This window comes from Actinia tenebrosa, unplaced genomic scaffold (assembly GCF_029948245.1).
Source record: "Actinia tenebrosa isolate PJP-AT-01 unplaced genomic scaffold, QUT_ActTen_1.0 PGA_scaffold0__85_contigs__length_37466705, whole genome shotgun sequence".
NCBI lineage: Eukaryota > Metazoa > Cnidaria > Anthozoa > Actiniaria > Actiniidae > Actinia > Actinia tenebrosa.
The window spans coordinates 19,953,690-19,977,213 of NW_028292569.1; the positions used below are offsets into that span (position 1 = coordinate 19,953,690).

At 36.0% G+C, this 23,524-nt stretch overlaps 1 protein-coding gene and 1 pseudogene across 1 annotated transcript; one reads left to right on the top strand and one right to left on the bottom strand.

Annotated features, from left to right (window-relative positions):
* The first annotated feature begins 75 nt into the window (after positions 1-75).
* Positions 76-23,093, top strand: LOC116303662 (glutamyl aminopeptidase). Its single transcript, XM_089034915.1, has 21 exons — positions 76-660; positions 2,754-3,029; positions 3,828-4,008; positions 4,827-5,100; positions 5,949-6,069; positions 6,867-7,021; positions 10,714-10,827; positions 11,174-11,302; positions 11,734-11,799; positions 12,657-12,722; positions 12,912-13,096; positions 13,896-13,975; positions 15,051-15,175; positions 15,598-15,653; positions 15,991-16,141; positions 16,574-16,647; positions 17,552-17,662; positions 18,394-18,561; positions 19,028-19,168; positions 20,982-21,063; positions 21,792-23,093. The coding sequence occupies exons 1-21, from the start codon at positions 447-449 to the stop codon at positions 21,957-21,959; spliced, it is 2,937 nt and encodes a 978-aa protein (XP_088891041.1). The 5' UTR covers positions 76-446; the 3' UTR covers positions 21,960-23,093.
* On the bottom strand, positions 7,378-10,156 carry LOC116303666 (uncharacterized; annotated as a pseudogene).
* Positions 23,094-23,524: the final 431 nt, after the last annotated feature.

Below are 23,524 nucleotides of genomic sequence, written 5' to 3' on the forward strand. Positions count from 1 at the left end.
ATTTAGTTTTTATTCATTGATCCAACCTTACTTGCCTTAATTTGAGTTTGAATAGGGTAGTTTTCCATCTTGTACAATGTCTGTTGTATATATATGTCTAAGTTGAGCAGCCAAATGCAACGTGCCAGATGACGACTTTGCTAGCGAAACACAGAATGTGGTCTATAAGAATAGATAGTACCACCATGAATAAGGTCTTTTCAAGGTTAAAGATGACGTACTAATTAGGTCTGTGACAGGTGAAGCTGTGATAGCAGTTGCCGGAAAAACTAGGTAAACACTAGCTTGCGTTACACTGTTTCGACTTCCTTATCAGCCACCAGTTAAGATCCATGTCAAACAAAGACGATGCCAAGTTCAACCTTTGGCTTTCCCGCCTAAACTACGCTACAGTGACTGCTTGACACTAGGAGTATTTCAAAAGTACTCCAAGCAATGCGTTAAAGATGTCTGAAAAATCCCAAGAGCCCAGCGACAATGTTCCCTTGCGGTCTGCTTTGCCAGTTACTGCTAAACAATCTGACAAGGAGGCAAGAAGTGGACTTTTTCTAAGCAAGTCAAAAATGGCCCTCGTGGCTGCCCTGATTATCATCTTGATCGTCGTCATAATAGTGTTGGCAGTGTTGTTTGGCATCGCCAAAGCTAAACTACACCGTGAAGGTAAAGGTTTTCTCTCCTTTTTGACCCGGTTTTTCATCGAATCAAAGTAAATCATACTTTAACCCATCAAACTTTAAAAGATTTGGAACTGATGGAAGGAAATCCAAACCTGAGTACGACAGTTTTCGTTGTCAAGTTTATAACATGATACTATCGGCCTCGCTCCATACTCCATACGAAAATGTAAACCAGTAAATATCAGTTATCATTAGTGAATGCAATACAGATTATGATGCAAAAACAAAACAGCTCAACCGTATTTTTGCAAAAAGTCATGTTTATTTTAATAAAGAATATATTGAATTTGAATTCGACGTATACTGATGGGAGTATTTGACGCTTTGCTACAGTGGAATCTATCTTCAATGTTGATCCAGACATTCAAAGGTCATGTTGACTGAAGTCGTATGTTTAAAAATTCAATTCCTATTGTTACTAAACTATCATAGACCCGCCAAAAATAACTGAAAATTTGTAAATTGATTTCTGAACAAACATATTGATTATGCTTTACGTACACTATTTGATGCCTTGGAGTAAAAATGTCTTCCGAAAGGTTCATCAACGCTAAAGGGCACGCACCGATGTGACATTCAAGTTTATTTTTGTTGTTGAGACACCTACTGATGTCGGCTGCTTAGGAGACTAGGACACCTGTGGCTACAATGCTAGTTCTAACAAGGCCCTTTTTAGGTATCAGGCGCAAGAGCTTTTTAGTAAAAACCCAAACAAAGTATACATTTTCTGAAAGCTCAATACATCTAGAATCTCTTTCTTTCTTTCTTTTTCGTAAAATATATTAATATTTTAAAGTTAGGGCGAAGTATTCAAATTTTCACATAGGTGTATTCGCGGAGTTCCACGACAGACGGTAATTGATCGGAAACCAGTGTTTACTACCTTTCCGAGATCACAAAACATATCACGTGTCAAGAGCGTGTCTTCGAATTTTGATAATTTGCTCTGTTGCTTTGTTAAGCGTTCCTCAAGTTACAACGCCCCTAAAATAGCTGTTTCCGATACTGACTGAAGATAGCTTAGGAAAAAAGCAAAAATGCGAAAATCGGAGACCCTTTTAAAAGAACAACTACCTGAGATGACGACCTCCACAAAATTTCAGATAAATCGGCCATATTCACTTTGACAAGGAACTCCGAACGTACGGTCAACTGAACGCAAAATCACTTCCGAGAAAAACGCAACATTGTACGTTTTTCAAGCCGAGAAGTGCCTTAGTGACATAAGGAGATTACGGACACCAAAATGTGTCCCCGATGACAGATAAAGTAACGAGAAACCAAGATCGAGTTACATTATTATTATTCTGGGCGGGAAGTCTAGATAAATTCCTAACTGAACTAACTTGAACTTTGGTTATTCAGTACCGTTCAATAGTGTTTTTTAGGCATTCATCTTTATTATTATTCAAGTTCAGACGTTTTGTTCGCCCAGGGCACACGTTTTATTTTTAAATGGACGCCTAACTAAAGAGAAAAGCAAGCGAGCAGCAGAAAATCAAAACGAAGGTCTAAAAGCGTCCAAGATCAAACAACAGTGGCTGATAAAGATGTAACGACAGATAGTTGACGAGTGATATCAACATGCATTAAATCGAAAACTATTAAAAGCTAAAAAGTCTTTTTTCGTTTATTTCTCGCTAATAAAAAACGGTATTGGAAAATTCTTTTTTGGAAAATGATAGCTTATTGTGTATTCTCTCGAAAAATGTTAAAACCTAAAAATCAATCTTTCATAGCAATTTTGGGGTACCCTGATACCTTAATAAGTTCCTTCTTTAATAAGGCCCCTTCAGGGCGAGACTTTTTCCAAACGACATTCCCTTTAGAGTAATTCTTTTGTTTCCGCTGGGTAACTTTAGAACAGGAAGCCCAAGGAGCCGTTTTGTCTACAAATGGTATTACAGACCAGTGATTACAGGTCGATGCCATTTACATTTGTTACCAAGTGCCAATGGAAAGTAGAAAGAGCTAGGCATGCGGGGCAAGTTAAAATGTTCAAAAACAATTTTTGATGACCTCTAATGTACCAATGCCCCAACGACCCCTAACAAACTCTTTCTTTCCGTGAGGTAGAAAGAGATCGTGAAAAGGGTACCGAGCCATCCACAGGAATAACGACCCCCATTGTCCCCACCACCCCTGGTACTGAGGCATGGTGGAATCCACGTCTACCTACGAACATCATTCCCAAACATTACAACCTGTTTCTGAACATCACTGTTGACCTGCCTCGATTTGATGGTCGTGTTGGGATTGATATCGAGGTCAACAACAAGACTGATCTTATCATCCTGCACAATAATGGCTTGAATATCTCGTCAGTGCAAGTACTCAATAAATCAGGAAAAGGTAGGCTTTGAAATTAATGATCTCGAAAGAAAATGTGTTCACGATATCACTGAAGAACTGGCATTGTTTTAGTACTGATAGAAGCCTTGTCATTTAGAGGAAAGGGAGGGCGGGGGGCTTAGATTATCAAAGGAAGACCCAAACATTAAAAAGATAAAAGCAATGCATGGCTATTTAACAAACAGACATCAGATTTTTATGTGTCTGTGCTCTTATTGACGATAAATTGCGTCATAACATTGTCAAAGTAGTGTTGATCCACGAGGCGTAGCCTCAGATCCGCATCCGCATACTACTTTGACAATGTGATGACGAAATTTATAGTCAACAAGAGGACAGACACATAAAAATCTGATGTCTATATATTTGTTTTTTACAATAACAAAAACGATAAAAACTTCTCATTTTTAGCGAGCAAAATAACCAACCAACCAACCTACTATATAATGTTTTAAAATTTTATTTGTTGATTTATAGTAGTATATTGAGGGCCACATGAAAATTATCAGTCTGGTAACGGTGTACCCTGTTCAATAAAGTTGTTGTTATTATTATTATTATTATTATTATTATTATTATTATTATTATTATTATTGTTATTGTTATTATTATTTATTGTTATTATTATTGTCTTTTTTTATTAGTAGTAATTATTACTATTATTAGTTCCATTATTATCATTATTATTATTATTATTAAACGGCTTAAGCGTTAAAAAATGCGAATACGCGACGTGCCATCAGAGAGCAAATACAAAAATAACAAACAATCAAAATATACTACCATGTTTCTTCCTAGGTTTACAGCCGAGCATTAGAAGCCATTTTCCATTCATTAAATACCAATACCATGTAGTCCAGCTGAAAACAGCGATCCATCCAGGCAACTACTCCATACACTTGACGTTTAAAGCGTTCTTCAGCCCTGTATTACTAGGATTGTATCGTGGAACCTTTACCAAACCAGATAACAAGAAAGTGTAAGTTACTCATTCTTCTTCTTCTTCTTCTTCTTCTTCTGTCTTTTTTAAAGGAAATTTAAAATAGTGTTTTTAGCGACGTTTCGTTTTTAGCTAGATTAATAGATAAATTAAATACTAGATTCTCGAAAATGAGTATCGCTCTAAAAGAAAGAATTCAAGTAAGTTGTTCGATAAATACCATATTGCATTTGGCCATGGTCACCCAACTGGACAGTCAAAACTAAGTATAACACATCACTCGGTCAATACTAACATTTTTTTCTTAGCATTATCGACCGAGAACAGTTTTAACTATTAAAATAGTTTGAAACAGCCCTAGTAGTTCGATAAATAGTGTACGTATTTGATCGCACCATTGGACATAAATACCTGTTTTAGCTTCATCGAACAGCTAATAGCTTAAAACGGCCATGTTTGCATGATATCAAGTACGGCTCTTGTGGCGGTAAAAGCGCTTGCCTCTCATTTTATCAAAGCAATCTGGGTTCGAGTCCTGCTAGAATCGGTGTCTTATGTGAGTAGAAGAGTTGCTTGTTAGTTCTCTCCTGTGCTTTGAGGGTTTTACTCCGGTTTTTCTCCCTCCACAAAAATCAACTTCTAGATTCTAAAAGCTTTTATTACACTGAGCCTAGAATCATACCAGTGAGGCTACGGGTCGATACAACGCTTGTTGTCTCATTTGCATGTCGAGCTCATTTGCATGCATGCCTAATATCTGCTATTAAAATTTCAGTGGATATAGATCCACTTTGTGCCAATGCCACTACTATAAGCTTATTTATCTTAGTGAAAAACTATTCTTTTGGTCTCCATAGCAACTATGCTGCGACTCAGTTCGAGGCCATAGACGCTCGTAGAGCATTTCCTTGCTTCGACGAACCCGCCCTTAAAGCCACGTTCAATGTATCGATCGGTCATCGATCTGATTACGTCGCACTGTGTAACATGCCCATCTACAAGACTGAAACGATAAATGGCGGACAGAGGATTGATTACTACAAAAAGACCGTTATCATGCCAACGTATCTATTAGCATTTGTAGTAGGGGACTTTAAATATGTGGAGACGATTAGCAAGAACAACATCAAGGTGAGAATTTTTTTTTTTTTTTTTTTTTTTTTTCTTTCTAAAATTGATAAAAACTTTTTTAGTTGTTTTTGAGTACAGGATGCCAGTCGGGAATTGAAACAGCCCACTAGGCTCTGGATGTACTAATAACAAAAGCCAATTCAACATGTCAATTTAAAATCGCCAAAAATCATATCCTGGCTGCAAAATTCAAGTTTTTCAGAAAAAAGCTTGAAACTTAATTGCATGTTATTTTTTTCTTCTTCACTTCATGCACTTGGACAGGGGTAATGAAGCATTTCCGTCACAACAGATTAATTGCAATGTGGCGTCTTATACTACCTCTACCAGAATCCTTTGTACACTGTTTTCGTCTTATATTCCACATGGAGTGACAATATAAGTAAAAATATAACTTCGCAAAGCATCCTGGTAATGGTAGTTATAATACGCCCTACAAAATTACTCGATTCTGATTGGACAAGAGGAGTACAATTAAATCCCAAATTGGATTCTGTAGAGTTTGTTTCAAAAGTGTATCATAAACAAAAAAATCGCACAATTTTCTCGTACAATCCGGAATTTATAGCTCGTGATGTTTTGAAAGTCGCCTAAAAGCCTCATCCAATCATTGAAACCTTTCAAAACATCACTTGTACTATAAATTCCGAATCGTACTCAAGATAGATAGATTTCTTATACATACTAACGGACGGTGTACATACGTTAACAACATTATAGTGCTCGGGTATATCATGGGAATGCTTGTTGTCCCAATTAAAAGGACGGCCTTTATCAATTACCTTGAGAAATTTCAGTGAAATTTGAATTGTCTTATTAATATAATTTCAAACTCTCTTTTATTGTAGCTTAGATACTACAGTCGGCCATCTTTCTTAAATAAAACGCAACACTCAGTCAGTGTTGGAGGGAAGATCATGAGTTTCTTTGAAGATCACCTTGGCGTGCGATATACACTGCCTAAAGAAGGTCATTACATAAAACCTTATGATACTGAATATTTTTCCACGCATCTTTCCCTTGAGTATTTCTTTGTTTTCCCCTGCAATGCATGACCTTATGTAAACGTGTTAGAAGTCAAAGCTTCACCTGTCGATGAATAATTTGTTCATTAAAAAATACATTACAAATCCTAATCAAAATTCTTGGTTCCTGCGTATATATCAAGAGAGACAAAGTTCAAAGACGCAGCATTGTTTTGAGACAAGAAAAGGGCGTTATTTTGTGATTAAAAGAGATTGTTTCCACGACCGATTTTTTTTTTTAACGTTTTTTTTTCTTGGTTTAAAACACTCTATTTTAGAAGAAAGAAAAAGTCCGACCAAAAAACTGAACTCTAACATGGAACTCTAAACTACTGGGTCGCTTTAGATGGTTAACAGACCTTTTTACCGATACGGCGGCCATCTTGAATTCTATTGTTCTAATCAAGACATTATGGGATATCGAGCGGCAACTATTCGAAAACTTATAAAATGCACAGCTGTACCAGGGTTCTTTTACTTTTTAAAGAGAAGCACCTTCCTAAAAGCAATCAAATTTGCTTGTAGTTGGAACGATATGCAAACCAACAAGACCTCAAATTATTTAAAAAGTGAACCCACCACGTACTCTATACTTTATTTATTTTATATAAAAGTGCTTGCCCCCTGGGCCGAATCCCATATTTTTTTAGATAGCCGCCGTATCAGTTAAAAGGTCTGTTCCAGTGTCATATTATACATGCACATTTTTTCTTATTTCTTAATTTTATGACTAATTTCTAGACCAAGTTGCCATCCCCGACTTTGGTCCAGGAGCCATGGAAAACTGGGGTCTTATCTTATATCGAGAGTCATTGTTGTTATGGGACCCTAGAGAATCAACTGAGCAGGACAAACAATTGATATCATCAGTCATAACCCATGAACTTGCACATCAGGTATGTAGATCTGTTCATTTCTAGATCGTATATACTGTATAAACTTATTTAAACAAAGTAAGTCACCTGAAAAGCTACAAAGCTGAGACCAACAAGGATTATGGGTAGATACATTTTACACGTTTCAACTGCTTGATAACTGTTGATGGACTTGAGATCTTCTACCAGTTACAAGTTAACCTCCTCTGAGCATCCTCAACTGCAGCAGTTTGTGTCGAAACCTTTACTTGCTGTATATAAAATATTTCCCATGATTCTCAGCGATCACAGCTTTCTAGGTTTTTGTTGACTAACTTTATTGAAATATGTATACAATACTAGGTTTAGAAGTCATTTATATAACGATAACAATACACTTGTTTTATGAAATGGGTTCGCTTTAATGATTTCGACAAATCGTTTTTACAAATCATTCAAGATAAAAAAATGGTTGTCATAAATGTCTTTAGTTTCCCTTATTACTATGACATGGTACTCATTGACTAAGTCAGACGTAATCCTTCACTTGCTAACAAAATAATTATCAAATATTTTGTTTTATGCGATTCAAATTCAGAGGGACAAACCAAGTATGCAAGAATATGCAGTGAAACACTGCATACCTGTTTTCTTCCCATACCATGGATAGAAGATATTTCCGTGTACATGACTGATATCCGCAACAGTGTTTTGTTGGCTTTATTTTCTCAAGTCAGAAAAAAACAATTTTGATAACTGAAAAGACTCCTAATTTCTACACATTGAATATGTAGTTAAACTCCAATTATTCGATATAAAAAATCATCTGTTTTGAACTAGTATAATATATATCTATTTGCATGCTACTTGAGCTATACCTGTTCCTGTACCTATCCTCCTCGCGCCTAAATGGCACACAGGGCCTTACTTTTGAGCTACCTAGTCATAACTAATTACTCATTGTTTGTTTGTTTGTTGTTGTTGTTGTTGTTGATTTTGAGTGTGGCGTCTTTTGTTACGGAAAGAAAACAGCAATGATAACAATGAAAAAGAAATTATTAAAGAATTACTATATAATCTCTTTTTATTTTTAGCGAGCTTTTGCACTACTAGCTAGTGCATCGTCAGGGCTAAAGTAATTTGCAAAGAATGATTCATATCGGGCATGATAAAGTTATCTATTTGACGATGAATATTACGTGTAAGCTAGAAAACTATTTACGCGCGCAATGTAAATCATGAAAAAAAGATGATGCTATATCTACGTATGTAAACAAGTAACATTCTAGATATAATTTTAAGATATTTTTTATAGATCACTGAGTTGTCCACAGAAATCCTCTCATTAATTCCACGTGTGTATTCGCCAAATGGTCTATTTGAAATTGTGTCTCTAGAATGAAGTCACTAAACCCGTGAATATTAGACTGTGACATTAGTAGACCCTAATTCCATTGTTTTCTTTCGTGTCTATTTGACCATTACACGTTGACTAGTATTTCTATTTTTCGGGTTAAATGCATTCACTCTATACTCGTTATATCAACTAGTTTCACAAGAAACTTGGATAAGTACAATTCCATTGATATAGTACCATTGGATGCTTTGAATAATTATATTTGCTTCTAACAACCCCAAACAAATATTCGCTAAAATAAACTACCGAAATACAAATCATCAATGTATTCAATACTAGATGGGATTTCCACTTCTTTTTCCACACTCTATTGACTGCAACATTCATAACCCGAGTTTGGATCAATAGAGATAAGGTATTAAAGAATAGATCGATCAGTAGACCTATAGCGGCGCGTTCAAAAAAGTTGATTACATATGTGTAATCACTAAAAGGCTTCGATTCGCTGTACATGAAGTGGTAGACGTTAATAAACCCTATCGCACTAATGAGGGCAGTCGATTTTTGTAGCATTATCTGAATGCTTACATCAGCTATAAAGCGCCTACTTCGAGGGCTGCGGTATTTTGGGGCTTCAGATCTTTGTCTTCGAAGCAAACGATAAAAGTATTCCCAGATGTGGTCTCTCATGGTGATGGTTATTCTTTCTACAAGATCAATAATAGCGTGAGCTATTCCTAGAGCCACAAAAAGTGACATGTCTGACAGTTCCGCTTGCATTACTCGAAAGGTTACAGCGGAAGCTCCATATATTCCAGCGACCAGAATATGTGCCGTGCCAGGATGAATGATTCCCTTCAGGGATTGCGCTCCAAGGCGGGCAACTACTTTAGGGATTGCTGAAACAAGTGGAGAAAATGCTGCAATCAAGACTTTAAACTCTTCATCCTGCTCAATGTACAAAGGAACTATCCTGTAAACTACTATCATTGCTGCTGGAATACCAAGAACGAACTGTGCAGACAATATGAAGTCTAGTTTGAGAGTTTTTTTTTAAGGAATCTGGATGATAATGTCGCGCTAAGAGGTAGTTGTTAATGATGATCGTGAGGCCGAATAGAACGTTGAGGGGAAATGACATCCAAGAAACCTTGTAGATCCCATAGATTTGAAAGTAAAGTCTGTAGGCAACGTCAATGAATCCAGCCAACAAGTTGAGGGTCAAAAGATGAAGATCTTTGATCAAAGACAGTGGGAATACTGCGATTATGCAACAGAAATCCCACATCTCGATGATAAATCCTTCAATAGACTGAGCTGTAACTCCAAGATTTTGGACGCGCTTGGGCATCGTGTACCAATTCAGAGTCTTATCGAAACACCACTCAGCTGTACCAAAGTCAAGAAAGACAATAACAACAACTAAGAATCCAATCAAAGTTCCAGAAATAGTTTGAATGAGAAGAACATTTTTAAGGCACATCCACAATGTTTCCTTGAAGGCAGGAAGGTTTTTTTTCCCATGCTTTAGCATCTCTTTCCTCGCGTTGTGGAGGGTTGAATTCTCGGAAAATTGTATCATCGGGGTCAAACTTCGTAAAGTCTTCAAGATACTCACGGTTGCCTTCCTGATTCTCCTGGTTTTCCTCTTCGTCTTGCAGTAAAGACTCTTGTAACTCGGATGAACGTGTTCGACTATTTCCACATGATTCAATTAACGTTACTCCCATGCAGTTTTCTAGCAGAAAAGCGAGCAAAGCAAGAATATCGCCTAGCATGTTTGCAGCTCACCTCTAAGGTATTGATTGACTTCCTATCACAAGGGCATAGAAACCACATGAAACCGAAATCCTAGACAATACTTTCAACAGTCGGAAATAGAATATTACGGCACGTGATGTTAAGTCGTGATTTATTGCCAACTGTTCACAAAAAAACAAAAAACAAAATAGAAAATAAATAAAAAAACAAAACAAAACGAAACGAAACGAAACGAAACGAAACGAAACGAAAACCAAAACAAAACAAAACCAAAACAAAACAAAACAATGAAAAATACACACCAAAAAAAGCGCTAAAATAAAGCGAAAAAGGCTCTTCTTATTTAACCTTCATCTGAAACAATCAGGACATTGGGAAAAAATCCTGTCATGAAGAAAAAGTATGGACAAACCACAACTGCTAATTTTTTCGATCTGGAAGTCATTTTTCCACATGAATGAATCTTATTTTGGATAAAAAATGTCGCAAGTGAAAGTGCAGGCGCGTGCTGTGTTCTCTCATAAACTAACCAATCAGAACGCGATATTTATAACAGTCGTTATTTTATTATATATTCATTTGCCATTTTTTATTAATCTATCGATTCATGTTTTAGTGGTTCGGCAACATAGTGACCCTCAAATGGTGGAATGAAATATGGCTCAATGAAGGCTTTGCAAAGTTTTTTGAATATCCGGGGAAAGAAGTTGCTGAACCTGCTTGGAAGACGGTACGGTTTTTGACTGCCGTTTCATTTGTTACATGCATACATGTGTTCATGATTCCTATTTCAGTATGGTTAAGTTGTATGGCAATTAATTGCTGAACAAATATTTCACTTGCGTTTTATATTTTACCACTACCAGACTCCCTTGCACACTTTCTTTTGTTCAGTTTGTTAGCGCTACTCTCATGAGAATTTATAAATTTGAATAAGAAAGAAAATTCGCGAAGCATTTTGGTAGTGGTTAATAAAATGACGTCATCATGCAAACGGCTTATTCTTATGGTTGTCCTTTTAGTTTATCGTTTCGAAGGAACTGAAGATTTATTTCCATTTTATTTATCTCTTTCAGCAAGACGCCATGATATCCAGCATCATGAGGAAATCATTTGATTTTGATGGCAAAGCATCGTCTAATCCAGTCAGACCTCCAGTACACAATGGCATGAAGGGAATGGCTGGGGTCACTTACTACGATAAGGTGAGTACCAGCCATTTTGAATAATTGAATCTGTAGTCGAATATTGTTTGAATTCATTTAAGAAAGAACATGGGGTCAAGATCAATACAATGTGAAGAAGCAAACCATTGACTGAGGTCTGTCGGTTGGATTTACTAGTATAGGAACAGTCTTTCCATATCTAACACCGATGGGAATCAATGGGTGGTATACGGGGTGGCAGTAGACACCTCTGTAGTCTCGTTTCTATTCCTAGGCTCGGCATCATATGTGTGTAGAATTTCTTGGATCTCTCTACTTATTCAATATTTTTCTCCGGGTTCTTGTTTTCTTTTTGTCTCTGCAAAACTGCGAGTTAGCCGCGCCCTCTCGGAGTTTGATAAGTGCAGAGGCTGCTCCCACATTGCAGTATGGAAGTTTTGTATCAATACTTTACTGTTCCTTTATAACAGGGTGCTTGTGTTCTCAGAATGCTTCAGGCATTCCTTGGAGAAGACGCTTTTCTCGAAGGATTAAAGGTAGATACTTTATCGAGAGTAGGTCTCATTATTGATACGATAAGCAAAAATAAACTAGGTTATTACTATTTTTTAAGATTATTATTGATTCTATTGTTTTAGCTAAAAGACATAATAAAGGAAATTTAAAAAAGACATCAGAAAATTGGTAGATTGCACAGCTGTCAGGGTGTATTTACATATAAGTTTACGTTTTTCATTGCCAAGCAACATCTAAAAAGTAATTGTAGAATTTGCTGTGTGTGAAACACTAAGACTTCAAATTAATTGACCGCCACCCGGTAGCTCAGTTGGTAAGAGGGTCGGTCTGTTGTGCGGGAGGTCGTGGTTCAAGTCTTGGCCGGACCAACACTCAGGGTCTTAAAATAACTGAGGAGAAGGTGCTGCCTTTGTAACAATGTCTGCAAATGGTTAGACCTTTCAAATCTTCCTCGGATAAGGACTTAAAACCGTAGGCACTGTCTCTCAATCCTTCTTAACCTGCAGTAAAATGGGGGACATAAAAAAAACCTGTTGAGTTATTCGTGTAAGAGTAGGGGATGATCTCCCGGTTCAACAGCATATCCCAATCTGGAGGCCTAACGCTAACATACTAACAAATCACTCACGATTGTAAGCTGCACGGCCCTACTAGTGCCTTAATATGCAGCCCGTAAAGTCCTCCACTGATCTTGTAAAGCGCCATTGAGCTCCTGGAAATGACGCTATATAAATTCATTTACCTTTCTTTTTAATTGAAAACGTGACCCCGCCGCTCCATGGTACATAGTTTTTCTACGTGTTTGCTTCTTAAAGCCCCTGGAAGCCCATAATTCAAGATGGCCGCCGTTTCAGTAAATAAGTATATTTTTCTCTAGATCTATTTGAAAAGACATGCCTTTGCAAACGCCGTATCAGATGACCTATGGAGAGCACTCACTGAGGTAATGGCTATCTTTACTCTACTTCGTGCACTACGAAGTAGAAGCGGTGGTGGTGGTAGTCTGTAATAAGATGATTAACAAGTAAACGTGCAGATATCATTATTAATGATTGTGGCGCTATGATGGTTTCCAATGCTTTGAAAGTAATATTTTAAAATTTCTTTCATATTTCTTGTACTACCTATCCAGGCTAGCTGTGCACGTGGGCAGTGCGTGTATGTCAAGCAAATCATGGATACATGGATAGTACAGATGGGTTACCCTGTGGTGACGTTCAAGAAAATCAACTCAACTCACTATTTAGTCAGTCAAACTCGCTTCCTTTTTGACGACACTGCTAACGTAACAGATACAGTTTATAAGTCACCATTCGGGTACGTGAAATCAATGTGCTTCGTTTAATTTTATCAAATGATTTCTAATAGCCATATAAGTTAATGTCTGTTTGAGGGAATTCAATCTTGTTTTTTGGGATTCTCAATAATAGATATTTGGAAAAATTAACATGGTGCTTAAAGTGCCTATCACCCTTCTGACAATATTCTCAGTGTTGATTCTACATGGGGTAAGATGTTGAATAACCCGAAAAAATTACATAGTTTGAGTGCGGCTTCTTGAAGTTATGAAGGTTTTTCCATGTCATATGCTAATGCTGTGACGTATGAGGAGGCATTTATGGTTATTTGTTGTTCCTCGTAATTCGAAACACCCGCTTCTATGGGAAAACTAACTTGCAATCATTTCTATAAGAGCAATGAGGAAAACAATGACGTATTTCAAATTTAATTTATCTGTACCAGTAGTGTTTTGTATATTAAATGATTACTCCTCATACGTCACAGCATTAAGACAGCATTATATATATTTTTTAGTGTTATTCAACATCAAGGGTGATAGGCACTTTAATGTAATGGTTTAGATTAAAACAAAACCAGGTAAAGAGCTGAGTTATGAACGTTTCTATGTATGTGTGTAGCAGTACCAGAATTAAGTATGTCTAGGGTTTTTGAAGAAGGTTCCAGGTACTGAATTAATAATAATTAAGTGGCTATATAACCTTTGGGACCATCTCTATATTCGTTACTCTCCCCTCAATCATTTTGTAGTCTTGATGTTTTTAAATACAATAAAAAGTAAAAGACAAAGGAATTAAAATTTGTTTCATTTTCCTAGGTACTCATGGGTAATTCCTTTCACTTACGTCATCAAAAGCCAAGCTGGGCATCATCTATCTTGGATGAACTTGTCATCAGGTATGACAATCAATGCTATTATTTCTTTATCTCAAACATAGATTGTGCAATATAGAGTTGAATTCCTTTACTTAGTTCCTACCAGTATTTGCTCAAAACAAACATCACACTCAATTTTCAGTTTTATTTTGACCATTTTTCGAGTGCAATTAAAGAGCGATAATACACGGTCGGTGAACCTGTTTTGTACGTTTTTTTGTTGTTGTTGTTGTTTTGTCTTTTGTTTTTTGTTTTTTGTTTTTTGTTTTTGTTTTTCGTTTTTCGTTTTCGTTTTTCGTTTTTCGTTTTTCGTTTTTCGTTTTTCGTTTTTCGTTTTTCGTTTTTCGTTTTTCGTTTTTCGTTTTTCGTTTTTCGTTTTCGTTTTTCGTTTTCGTTTTTCGTTTTCGTTTTCGTTTTTCGTTTTTCGTTTTTCGTTTTTCGTTTTTCGTTTTTCGTTTTCGTTTTTCGTTTTTCGTTTTTTCGTTTTCGTTTTTCGTCTTTCGTGTTTCGTTTTTCGTTTTTCGTTTTTCGTTTTTCGTTTTTCGTTTTCGTTTTTCGTTTTTCGTTTTTCGTTTTTCGTTTTTCGTTTTTCGTTTTTCGTTTTTCGTTTTTCGTTTTTCGTTTTTTGTTTTTTGTCTTTTGTCTTTTGTCTTTTGTCTTTTGTTTTTCGTTTTCGTTTTTTGTTTTTTGTTTTTCGTTTTTGTTTTGTTTTGTTTTTGTTTTTGTTTTTGTTTTTGTTTTTGTTTTTGTTTTTGTTTTTGTTTTTGTTTTTGTTTTTGTTTTTGTTTTTGCTTTTGTTTTTGTTTTTGTTTTTGTTTTTGTTTTTATTCTGCTGATGTCAGCGCGAGGAATTTTTCTCATTCCTTTGTGCGGCTCACGTCAGAAGTTGAAGTTTGCTTGTTTACAACTAAAATGGTTGTTTTTCATGCACTTATTCTCAGTTTTTTTCGTGTCATACAATAAACTATTTATTCCACTGCTAGTTGTGTATTACAGCCAGATAATTTTACTCGCCGTATTTTGTCTGTAAAATTATTCGGCTGTAATAAACAACTAGAAGTGTAATAACCTGTATGTGATTCTCGATTATCAACAGTCGTCATTCCCTGGGATGGTCGTGGATGGATCAAAGCAAACACAAACTACAAAGGGTTTTACATCACCAACTACGAAGAGAGCAACTGGAAAGCACTCGCGAAACAGCTGAATGATAATCACACGGTACTGTGAAAGAAACGCATGCGCACAGTTGAATGATAACCACACGGTAAAGTGAACAATACGCATGCGTACAGCTGAAAGATAACCACACGGTAATGTGAACAATACGCATGCGTACAGCTGAATGATAACCACACGGTAATGTGAACAATACGCATGCGTACAGCTGAATGATAACCACACGGTAATGTGAACAATACGCATGCGTACAGCTGAATGATAACCACACGGTAATGTGAATAATACGCATGCGTACAGCTGAATGATAACCGCACGGTAATGTGAACAATACGCATGCGCACAGCTGAATGATAATCACACGGTAATGTGAGCAATACGCATGCGCACAGTTTGGTGATAAATACTAGGTTATAAGGTACACTATGAGAAGTGCTAATCCAATCTTTTTTTGTCATTTGCAGGTGTTCAGTCCTTCTGATAGAGCCGGTCTTCTGATGGATGCATTTAACTTAGCACAGTACGTATTTTATATACTACCGCTTTCCAAGCATAAATACCTTACTAGACTTCCTCGGCTGGGGAGTAATGTTTTCCTATTTCAGAGCATGGGTCATTCCCTAGAATATCATTTCTTTGTTTAACGGTTGCGCATGAGAAGACACATGAATATGGATACAACTCATCAAACAAATTATCTTATTGACATTATTGTTATCTATTGGGAATGACACGTGGTCTGAAATGGGAAAACACTACGCCCGAGCCAAGGAGGTCTATTTACGACCCGCTAAGTAAAAGTACTTTAATATTTCTTCCAACATTCGAAAACATTTCCTCTTATTGTGTTTTCAAAGTGGCAATAAACTCAACTTATCTACAGCCGTCAGTATCACTGAGTACATGACAAAAGAAACAGAATACGTCCCTTGGAAAGTTTTATTTCAACAAGCTGATAAGGTCAAAGATATTTTATCGCAAACAAGTAACTCCTACAAATATTTTATGGTATGTTATATTTCACTTGATTTTTTATTCAAAACAAGAAAATTGTTCGTAAATCACTTTTGCATATCTTCGATTGCATCGCAGCCATGCTGGGTGCCATTTAACATAAGATTTCTTATTATCATCGATTGTCATTACCATGCACCCAACATGGCCGCCATGTCATTGTCATTTGACTCTGTTGGGATTCCTTTTACATCAGCTTTTTTTTCCCTTTCCCACCAGCTTTCCTTTCCCATCAGCTTTCCTTTCCTTTCCTTTCCTTTCCTTTCCTTTCCTTTCCTTTCCTTTCCTTTCCTTTCCTTTCCTTTCCTTTCCTTTCCTTTCCTTTCCTTTCCTTTCCTTTCCTTTCCTTTCCTTTCCTTTTTGATTGCATAGTAGCATGTACATGCTAAAGAAATAGAAGATAATAATATTTATTTTTTAATATAGAAATACCTAGTATTTCTTGGACAAAAGGAATACGATAGACTTGGACTAAACGACGTTGGTGGAACAATAGACAAGTAAGAACACATTAATGAAGTATAGTACTCTTTCTCAATATTCTGCTTAACCTTAACAATTACAATTTCATAATGTTTAAAGAATATCTAGTTATTAATACGAACATGATCTTTAAAAAAGGACATGCTTCTTAACTACAGTGGAAATCTTTATTCACTCAACCAAATATTTGCTACTTTGGAAACGAGCCATTAGACTAACAATTTATTCACTTATTTAAGGTTGCTGCCTACTATGCGCACGCTCCAACGCATCGACATAGACGCCATTATTTGAGCCTACGATGTGCGCGTGCACTAAAACATGCCCGCACTCAAAACCGCGAATCACTTGCAAAATCGTACACACAGGACCATACAAGTTTTGAACTTCAACAGGGGCAAATTCTAAAATTTTGCACGGAACCCTATACCTCGTTTTTACCCCCCGAATTTACAAAAGGGGTTTGTACTCGTTTTAGGACAAAAATTGTCACGAATCAAAAGACAAATAAAATAAAGAAATAATTTTCACTATATTTCTCAACATCTTCCAAATATTTTCCCTTTTTTTAGTAAGATAATGCATGCATATGTTAGGATTTCAAAAAAAATTAAGCCAAAAGCTTGAATACCAGTCATCCACTTTTGTATAGTTGGCAGTCTCCTTATTAAAACCTCTCAAAATCAATAAGCCGGAAAAATTTGGGCATCTTTCAATGAAAAAGAATTAAAAAAAAAAAAGAAAAAAAAAAAAGAAAGGTTTTCAAAAGCCTCACTAATTTGCAGAAAAGGTATATATGGTTTTGGCGGGGGACGCCAACGAATGCAAATTTTTTCTATATCACTTAACACCACTTATTGAGTTAGTTCAGTTATATTTTGTGTTAAGAGGTTTTTTAATATTTTTTTTTTTATTCCGTAGATATATGAGAAGTGATTTCTTGAAGCTTTTTTGTCAAGCTCAAGTCAAGTCTTGTATCAATAATGCAACAGAAAGTTTCAAGGCGTGGATAAAGAATCCAAAAACTAACTCGTAAGTTACCTTTTTTAATGTTCTCACCATTACCCTTCTGTTCTCTTCTGTTCTGTTCTGTTCTCTAATGTTATTTCTGTTTGTTATTGTTATTATTTTTATTATTATTATTTATGTTCTATTTATGTTATATTATGTTAGTTATATTATGTTATGTTATTAGTTTTATGTTATGTTTTATTAGTTATTATGTTATATTTTTATATTATTTAGTTATATTATGTTTATGATTATTAGTATTTATATTATGTTATTTATGTTATATTATGTTATTTTATTGTATATTATATTATTTATAGTTATATTGTATATTATATTTGTTATATTATATTATGTTATATTATATTGTTATTATTATGTTATTTATGTTATATTATGTTATTTAGGTCTTTATGTTATATTATGTTATGTATATTATGTTATATTCGTTATCTTATATTGATCTATTATGTTACTTTGTTATATTATGTTATATTTTTCTGTTTTTTTTTATGTTCTCTTTCTTATGTTATATTTGTTCTTATGTTTATTTTAGGTTCTATTGGTTTATTTGTTCTTTCTTTATTTGTTCTGTTCTCTTCTGTTCTCTTCTTTCTGTTCTCTTCTCTCTGTTCTCTTCTCTTCTCTTCTCTTCTCTCTCTTCTTCTCTTCTCTTCTCTTCTCTTCCTCTTCTCTTCTCTTGGTATGACTTTAAACTATTCAAATACATCAAATTTTCCTTTATATTTTAGCATTCCACCAAACCAAAGAAGCTATTACCTCTACCATGGTATTGCGCAAAGTGGTGTAGAGGAATGGGACTTTCTTTTCAGCCAGTACAACAAAACAAAACATGAGGGAAATAAAAGAAAAATTCTGTTTGGTTTGGCTGCATCTAGTGAAGCCTGGATCATAGAGAGGTTAGTTTGACATTAACAGTTGCAAGGGCGGATCCAGAATTTTTTGAAGGGGGGGGGGTCTCAGGGGTAAATTTGTGGGCAAAGTAATCCCAGTCGCATTTTTACCACAGGAAGCCCATTTGACCTCAGGAATGACAGGGGGGTTGCGACCCCCCCGACCCTCCCCCTGGATCCGCCCTTGAGTTGCTCGAAATCATAAACTGATTCCAGAATCTTTTTAGGAGGACGATATTTTGTTTATAGACATCGTATTGTTGATATTATAATGTGTCAACCACTTTAACAATAGGTTTTGCCAATTTGCTTTATTGGCTTGTCCAATAGATTTAAAAAACAATCAGACAAAACCAATTACGTCATCGTATACGCCAACCTATTTTATAGTGATGATTGATCTTTCGTTACTTCACTCCCTTGGAAATGATTGAAAACTAGCAATTGTTTCATAACATACGTGTGTTCACAGGTATTTGTCGTATGCACTTCTTTCTGGAACGTTTGGCAAAGAGGACATTAGAGTGCTCATATATATCGCTAAATACAACCCGTTTGGCAGTCAGTTGGCGTGGAGCTTCGTTCGTGCTAACTGGAAAAGATTAGTCACACGGTAAGTAGCAACATTGACGCTAATGCACGCAATTTTTGCTGGCACGCACATGTATTATAAATCTTTTAGGATATAATTTTTTACAAGTTTTGCGCGCAGACTGTCAAGCTGCGGTCCCTTCTCATTTAGAAGCGCTGTAACTTAGAGCGGCGCAAATCGAGATTTGTAATTTCACGCTCTCATTTACTCCTACGAAAGACTACCTTCTGAAAGTCAGTACTTAACAACCTTTTTTACATGATGTTTAAATTAAGTCCTTTTTATCCACTCGGCTCTAATTTAAAGGGCCACTTGGACGAAAATCGCTCCAAAATTAAAACTCTTTCATTCGAGCTGGAACTTTGCTGAAATAATCTAGGATACATTAAGAACCACCCACTGGAATATCTTTCTGATATTCGAAAGGAAAGGGCCAAAATTTTACGATTTATTTTCGTCCGCCATTAATTTCTTTGAATCACAGAATTCGACTCAAGAAGACTGGCACGAGTACTTATGACGTCATTTACTCAACCCAAACCAAAACATTGGTGGGTAATGTATGTGCCATGTTCGTAAAACTCGGTTTATTTGGTTTATTCAGAAAATATATAATGTTTCATTCGGTTTCCTAACTACTATATGACCAAACAATGTCTAGGCGCTGAAATTTTTCAGTTTCAATAATACTGACGATCATAATTCGAAAATTTCAATACATCTCGGCAAGCCAAGAATCACAACAAAGTAGGACGCATGGACGAGATTCTAGCGGTTCCATCGCGCGAAGTGACTGAGATATTCGGGATTCGAATCATTTTAAGGATAACAATTTTTCAAGGTATATTTACATACAAGGGCAAAGAACAACCCCACAATTTGGGTCCGCGAGACATCCGACACAATGAAAGAAAAACCTACGAGCTGAGTGACAGACGCCGCTGTCGCGCGAGTAATAAATAAGAAACCTTTGACATGTTCTATTACAAAGATGATATTAGATAATCGTATGTTTGTACCTATTCAATGCATAATAAACATTTTGAAGCAAATAATGACCGTTCTGTAGTAAATCAGCTAGGAGAATTACGAGATCACATTCTAAATTATTCGGCACATAGATCTAAGTATATTGTCACAAATCTTTATATCACAACGCAGAATTCAAAAGGCAATCGGTTGTTTTCATAACATCAATCACTATTAGATTACATTGAAACTTCAAATTTAAGATCTTTATATCATGGACAGTAGGTAGCAAATACAAATAATGAAATGAACGTAAGGAATTTTTATGAAAACCTCTTCCTAAGCATTGCTTCTTCTTCTAGTTCGGCTTCATCTTCATACATTATAATTTATGGTTCTAACTCTTCAGGATTGACAAAGCGAGCGTCCAAAGGAGTTTCCATCATATTTGAAGAGGTATCAAAGGTTTAAAAAAAGTCTGTTTAGAGATTCTTTTCACGATAACGCGTTTAAAACATCAAATAAACTTCAGGTAATTTAACAAGAAATGTATAGTCAAAACGACGCTAACATGACAGTGTTGAGTAAATGACGTCACAGCGTAAAACTGCTGTACATAATGACTCGTTGGCCGTGACACAAAGAAATTAATGGCGGACGAAAATAAATCGTAAAATTTTGGCCCTTCCCTTTCGAATATTAGAAAGATATTTCAGTGAGAGGTTCTTAATGTGTTCAAGATTATTTCAGCAAAGTTCCAGCTCGAATGAAAGAGTTTTAATTTTGGAACAATTTTCGTCCAAGTGGCCCTTTAACGTTGACTAGTTGTTGATTTTATTCTTAATATTCTTTGTTGTACACACAGATACAAAGACGCTGCAACGACCTATATGAAGCTCGTAGCTCCGATTGCGGATACCTTCAACAGTCCTTTTGGTCTGGTCGAGGTAAGATGAATAAACCGCCTGCGTTCGATTTCAAGCGGAAATAATGTGCCTGCGTTTTTCTACCAGCGGCAACCTTGCGTCCGTGTACATATCGAAAACGGCCACCTCCAAAACTTGAGCGAAAAGCCAGTTTAAACCGTCTTGAAGTTGTCATGTAAAATGAAACGAACAAAACGCTTTGGCCCGATGGTATGCCAGTGAAATCTTCAAATAACTGTTTCTGGACGTTTTGATTGGATAACCAGGAAAACTACGTAATGTGATAAGTTACTGGGTGCTGGTAAATAGCCTCTAGATCCATCTTCAGACATTCGTTAAAATGCTCGATACTCGGAGTTTATAGTAAATTAGAACTTTTTTTTAATAGACCAATAAGTTGTTTACCATACGTGCAAACAAACATTAGAGCATGTGCATGCTACGTCATAGCCGCCATGTTGGTTGACGATGATAACAAAGCAATCCTTATTAGCTTCTCTTGTTGGATCAACCAACATGGCGGTTGTTTCTTTGTTATTTATACTTTAAGGGATTTTGAGTCACATGGTTGCACACACTGTGTACATACATTTCTGAGATCTGCCTTTATTTACTAGATCTATTTTTAGCACGAAATCCACGATTCCATTTCTAAGGGTGATAGGTACTGGATAATCCAACCCTCCCCTTTAAATTGGGTCCAGTAAAATCATAATCCTTTTTGCCCTTTTCTTTATTTTTGTCTAAAGGTTCAAAGGTTTAACAAAGAGGTGAAGGTTAACCCTATTTATAGTGCTGTTGTAGAGGGAGGAATCAAAAAGCGCATACAATGGCTACAAAAGAACGAAGGGGACCTCGAAACTGCGCTGGAGCAGCTACTCCAAAAATACAACCAAATATCACCATCTCTGGCATAAAAGTCTGAAACAAGAAGTCATTTTGTTACTTGAGTGTTTGAGAGCGGTTTTCGTAATATGAATGGGAAGCGTTATATTACGGCAAAATTATGGCCGTGTCGTAGTCGTACCGTATCTTATCGTAAAATTAACTTCGTGTTGTCATTGGACGAATTTCTAGGAGAAAATGAGAAACCATTTCAGTGTTCAAGGCATGCCGTACCGTGCACGTGCTGAAGGCAGTAATGTATGTTTCCTAGTCATAACGAAAACCGCTCTAAAGATGTGTTAATATAAGTAAAGTGTAGCTCTTGACAGCAACGAGTAGGAATTAGGCAATTAGTATTTGTCGCGCAAGACTTTAGGTAGATATTAATTTTTTATATAAATTAAATATAGAGCTAGAGAAAATACTGAAAAACTAAGTGGACTAAAAGCTCTTCTTATCAACCTCATGGCAGGCAGCATCATAAACGAAGGTCAAACCAAAAAAGCAACTCGTGTTTTTCCGAATGGAAATTGCTTATTTAACTGCAAATGTAAGCGAAAAGGAAGATTACTGATCGAGGCTTTGAATGCAAGAGGGATAGAAAAAACAACAACAATGCAATCAAATCCACTTCCACCTTAAAAAGTTTCAATATTGTATTCCACGCCATGCCATACCACCAAGACACCCGAAGTTTCGTATGGACTTCTGCCCGATATAACAGCATCAAATTAAGACCGATTCGTCCTTAATGAATGTACGGATTACGCAGCATAATGTTCTATATATCCCGAAGGTACCAGAGGAGAGATTAGCCGGCCCCCATAACTCATCTACAATTAACCCTGTTAAATGGAAAATAATGTAATCTATCCAATGAAGTCAAGTCCGGTTCAGAGAGGTTTGTACCTGGATGGGTGACATAAAACTTATACCTACTCAAAAGTTTATCTTTATAGATTTTTAATAAGATAAATTATGGATACAGAACTCTGATGTTTTTTTTACGATTCGCCGATAGTATAACCGATTTCTGTGTCTATACCCAAAATCGCTTTGCCCAGACTCCGCGCGGCAGTTAAGCACCCAGTTCCCTATATTTACCGAGATATGTAGTAGTATTTTCTGTATTATACTCATCATTAAAGTTTTTTCTTGTGTGTGTGTATGAATTCTTTTCGTTTCTTTTTGAGTCGTCTGAGTAACAAGCCTCAACTCGATTATCAACCCGATTTGAATGCTGTCCCTGATCATATCAAATCATATCGGTGGGTCTTTCGGTGTTTTTGTTTTTGTTTTTGTTTTTTTTTAATAGTTAATTCAATTATATTTTAGGGGTTGGGATCTTGGGTGTGTAAATACCTTAGTAGGGGACTTAGTCCTATTGTATTTCACACCTACCTTAGGGTAAATCTTTAAAGAAAAAATAAAATAAAAAATAAAATTTAATCAAAGACCGGTCAAACGGGTCAAAGAGTTACGGCCGCTAAAGGACAATCGACTCAAAAGTCCCTTAAGAAATATATTACTAAATGATAAGACCTTTTAAAGATTCGTTTTACTAATTAAGATTTTGAGCGCTGGCTCAGTAGAGCGC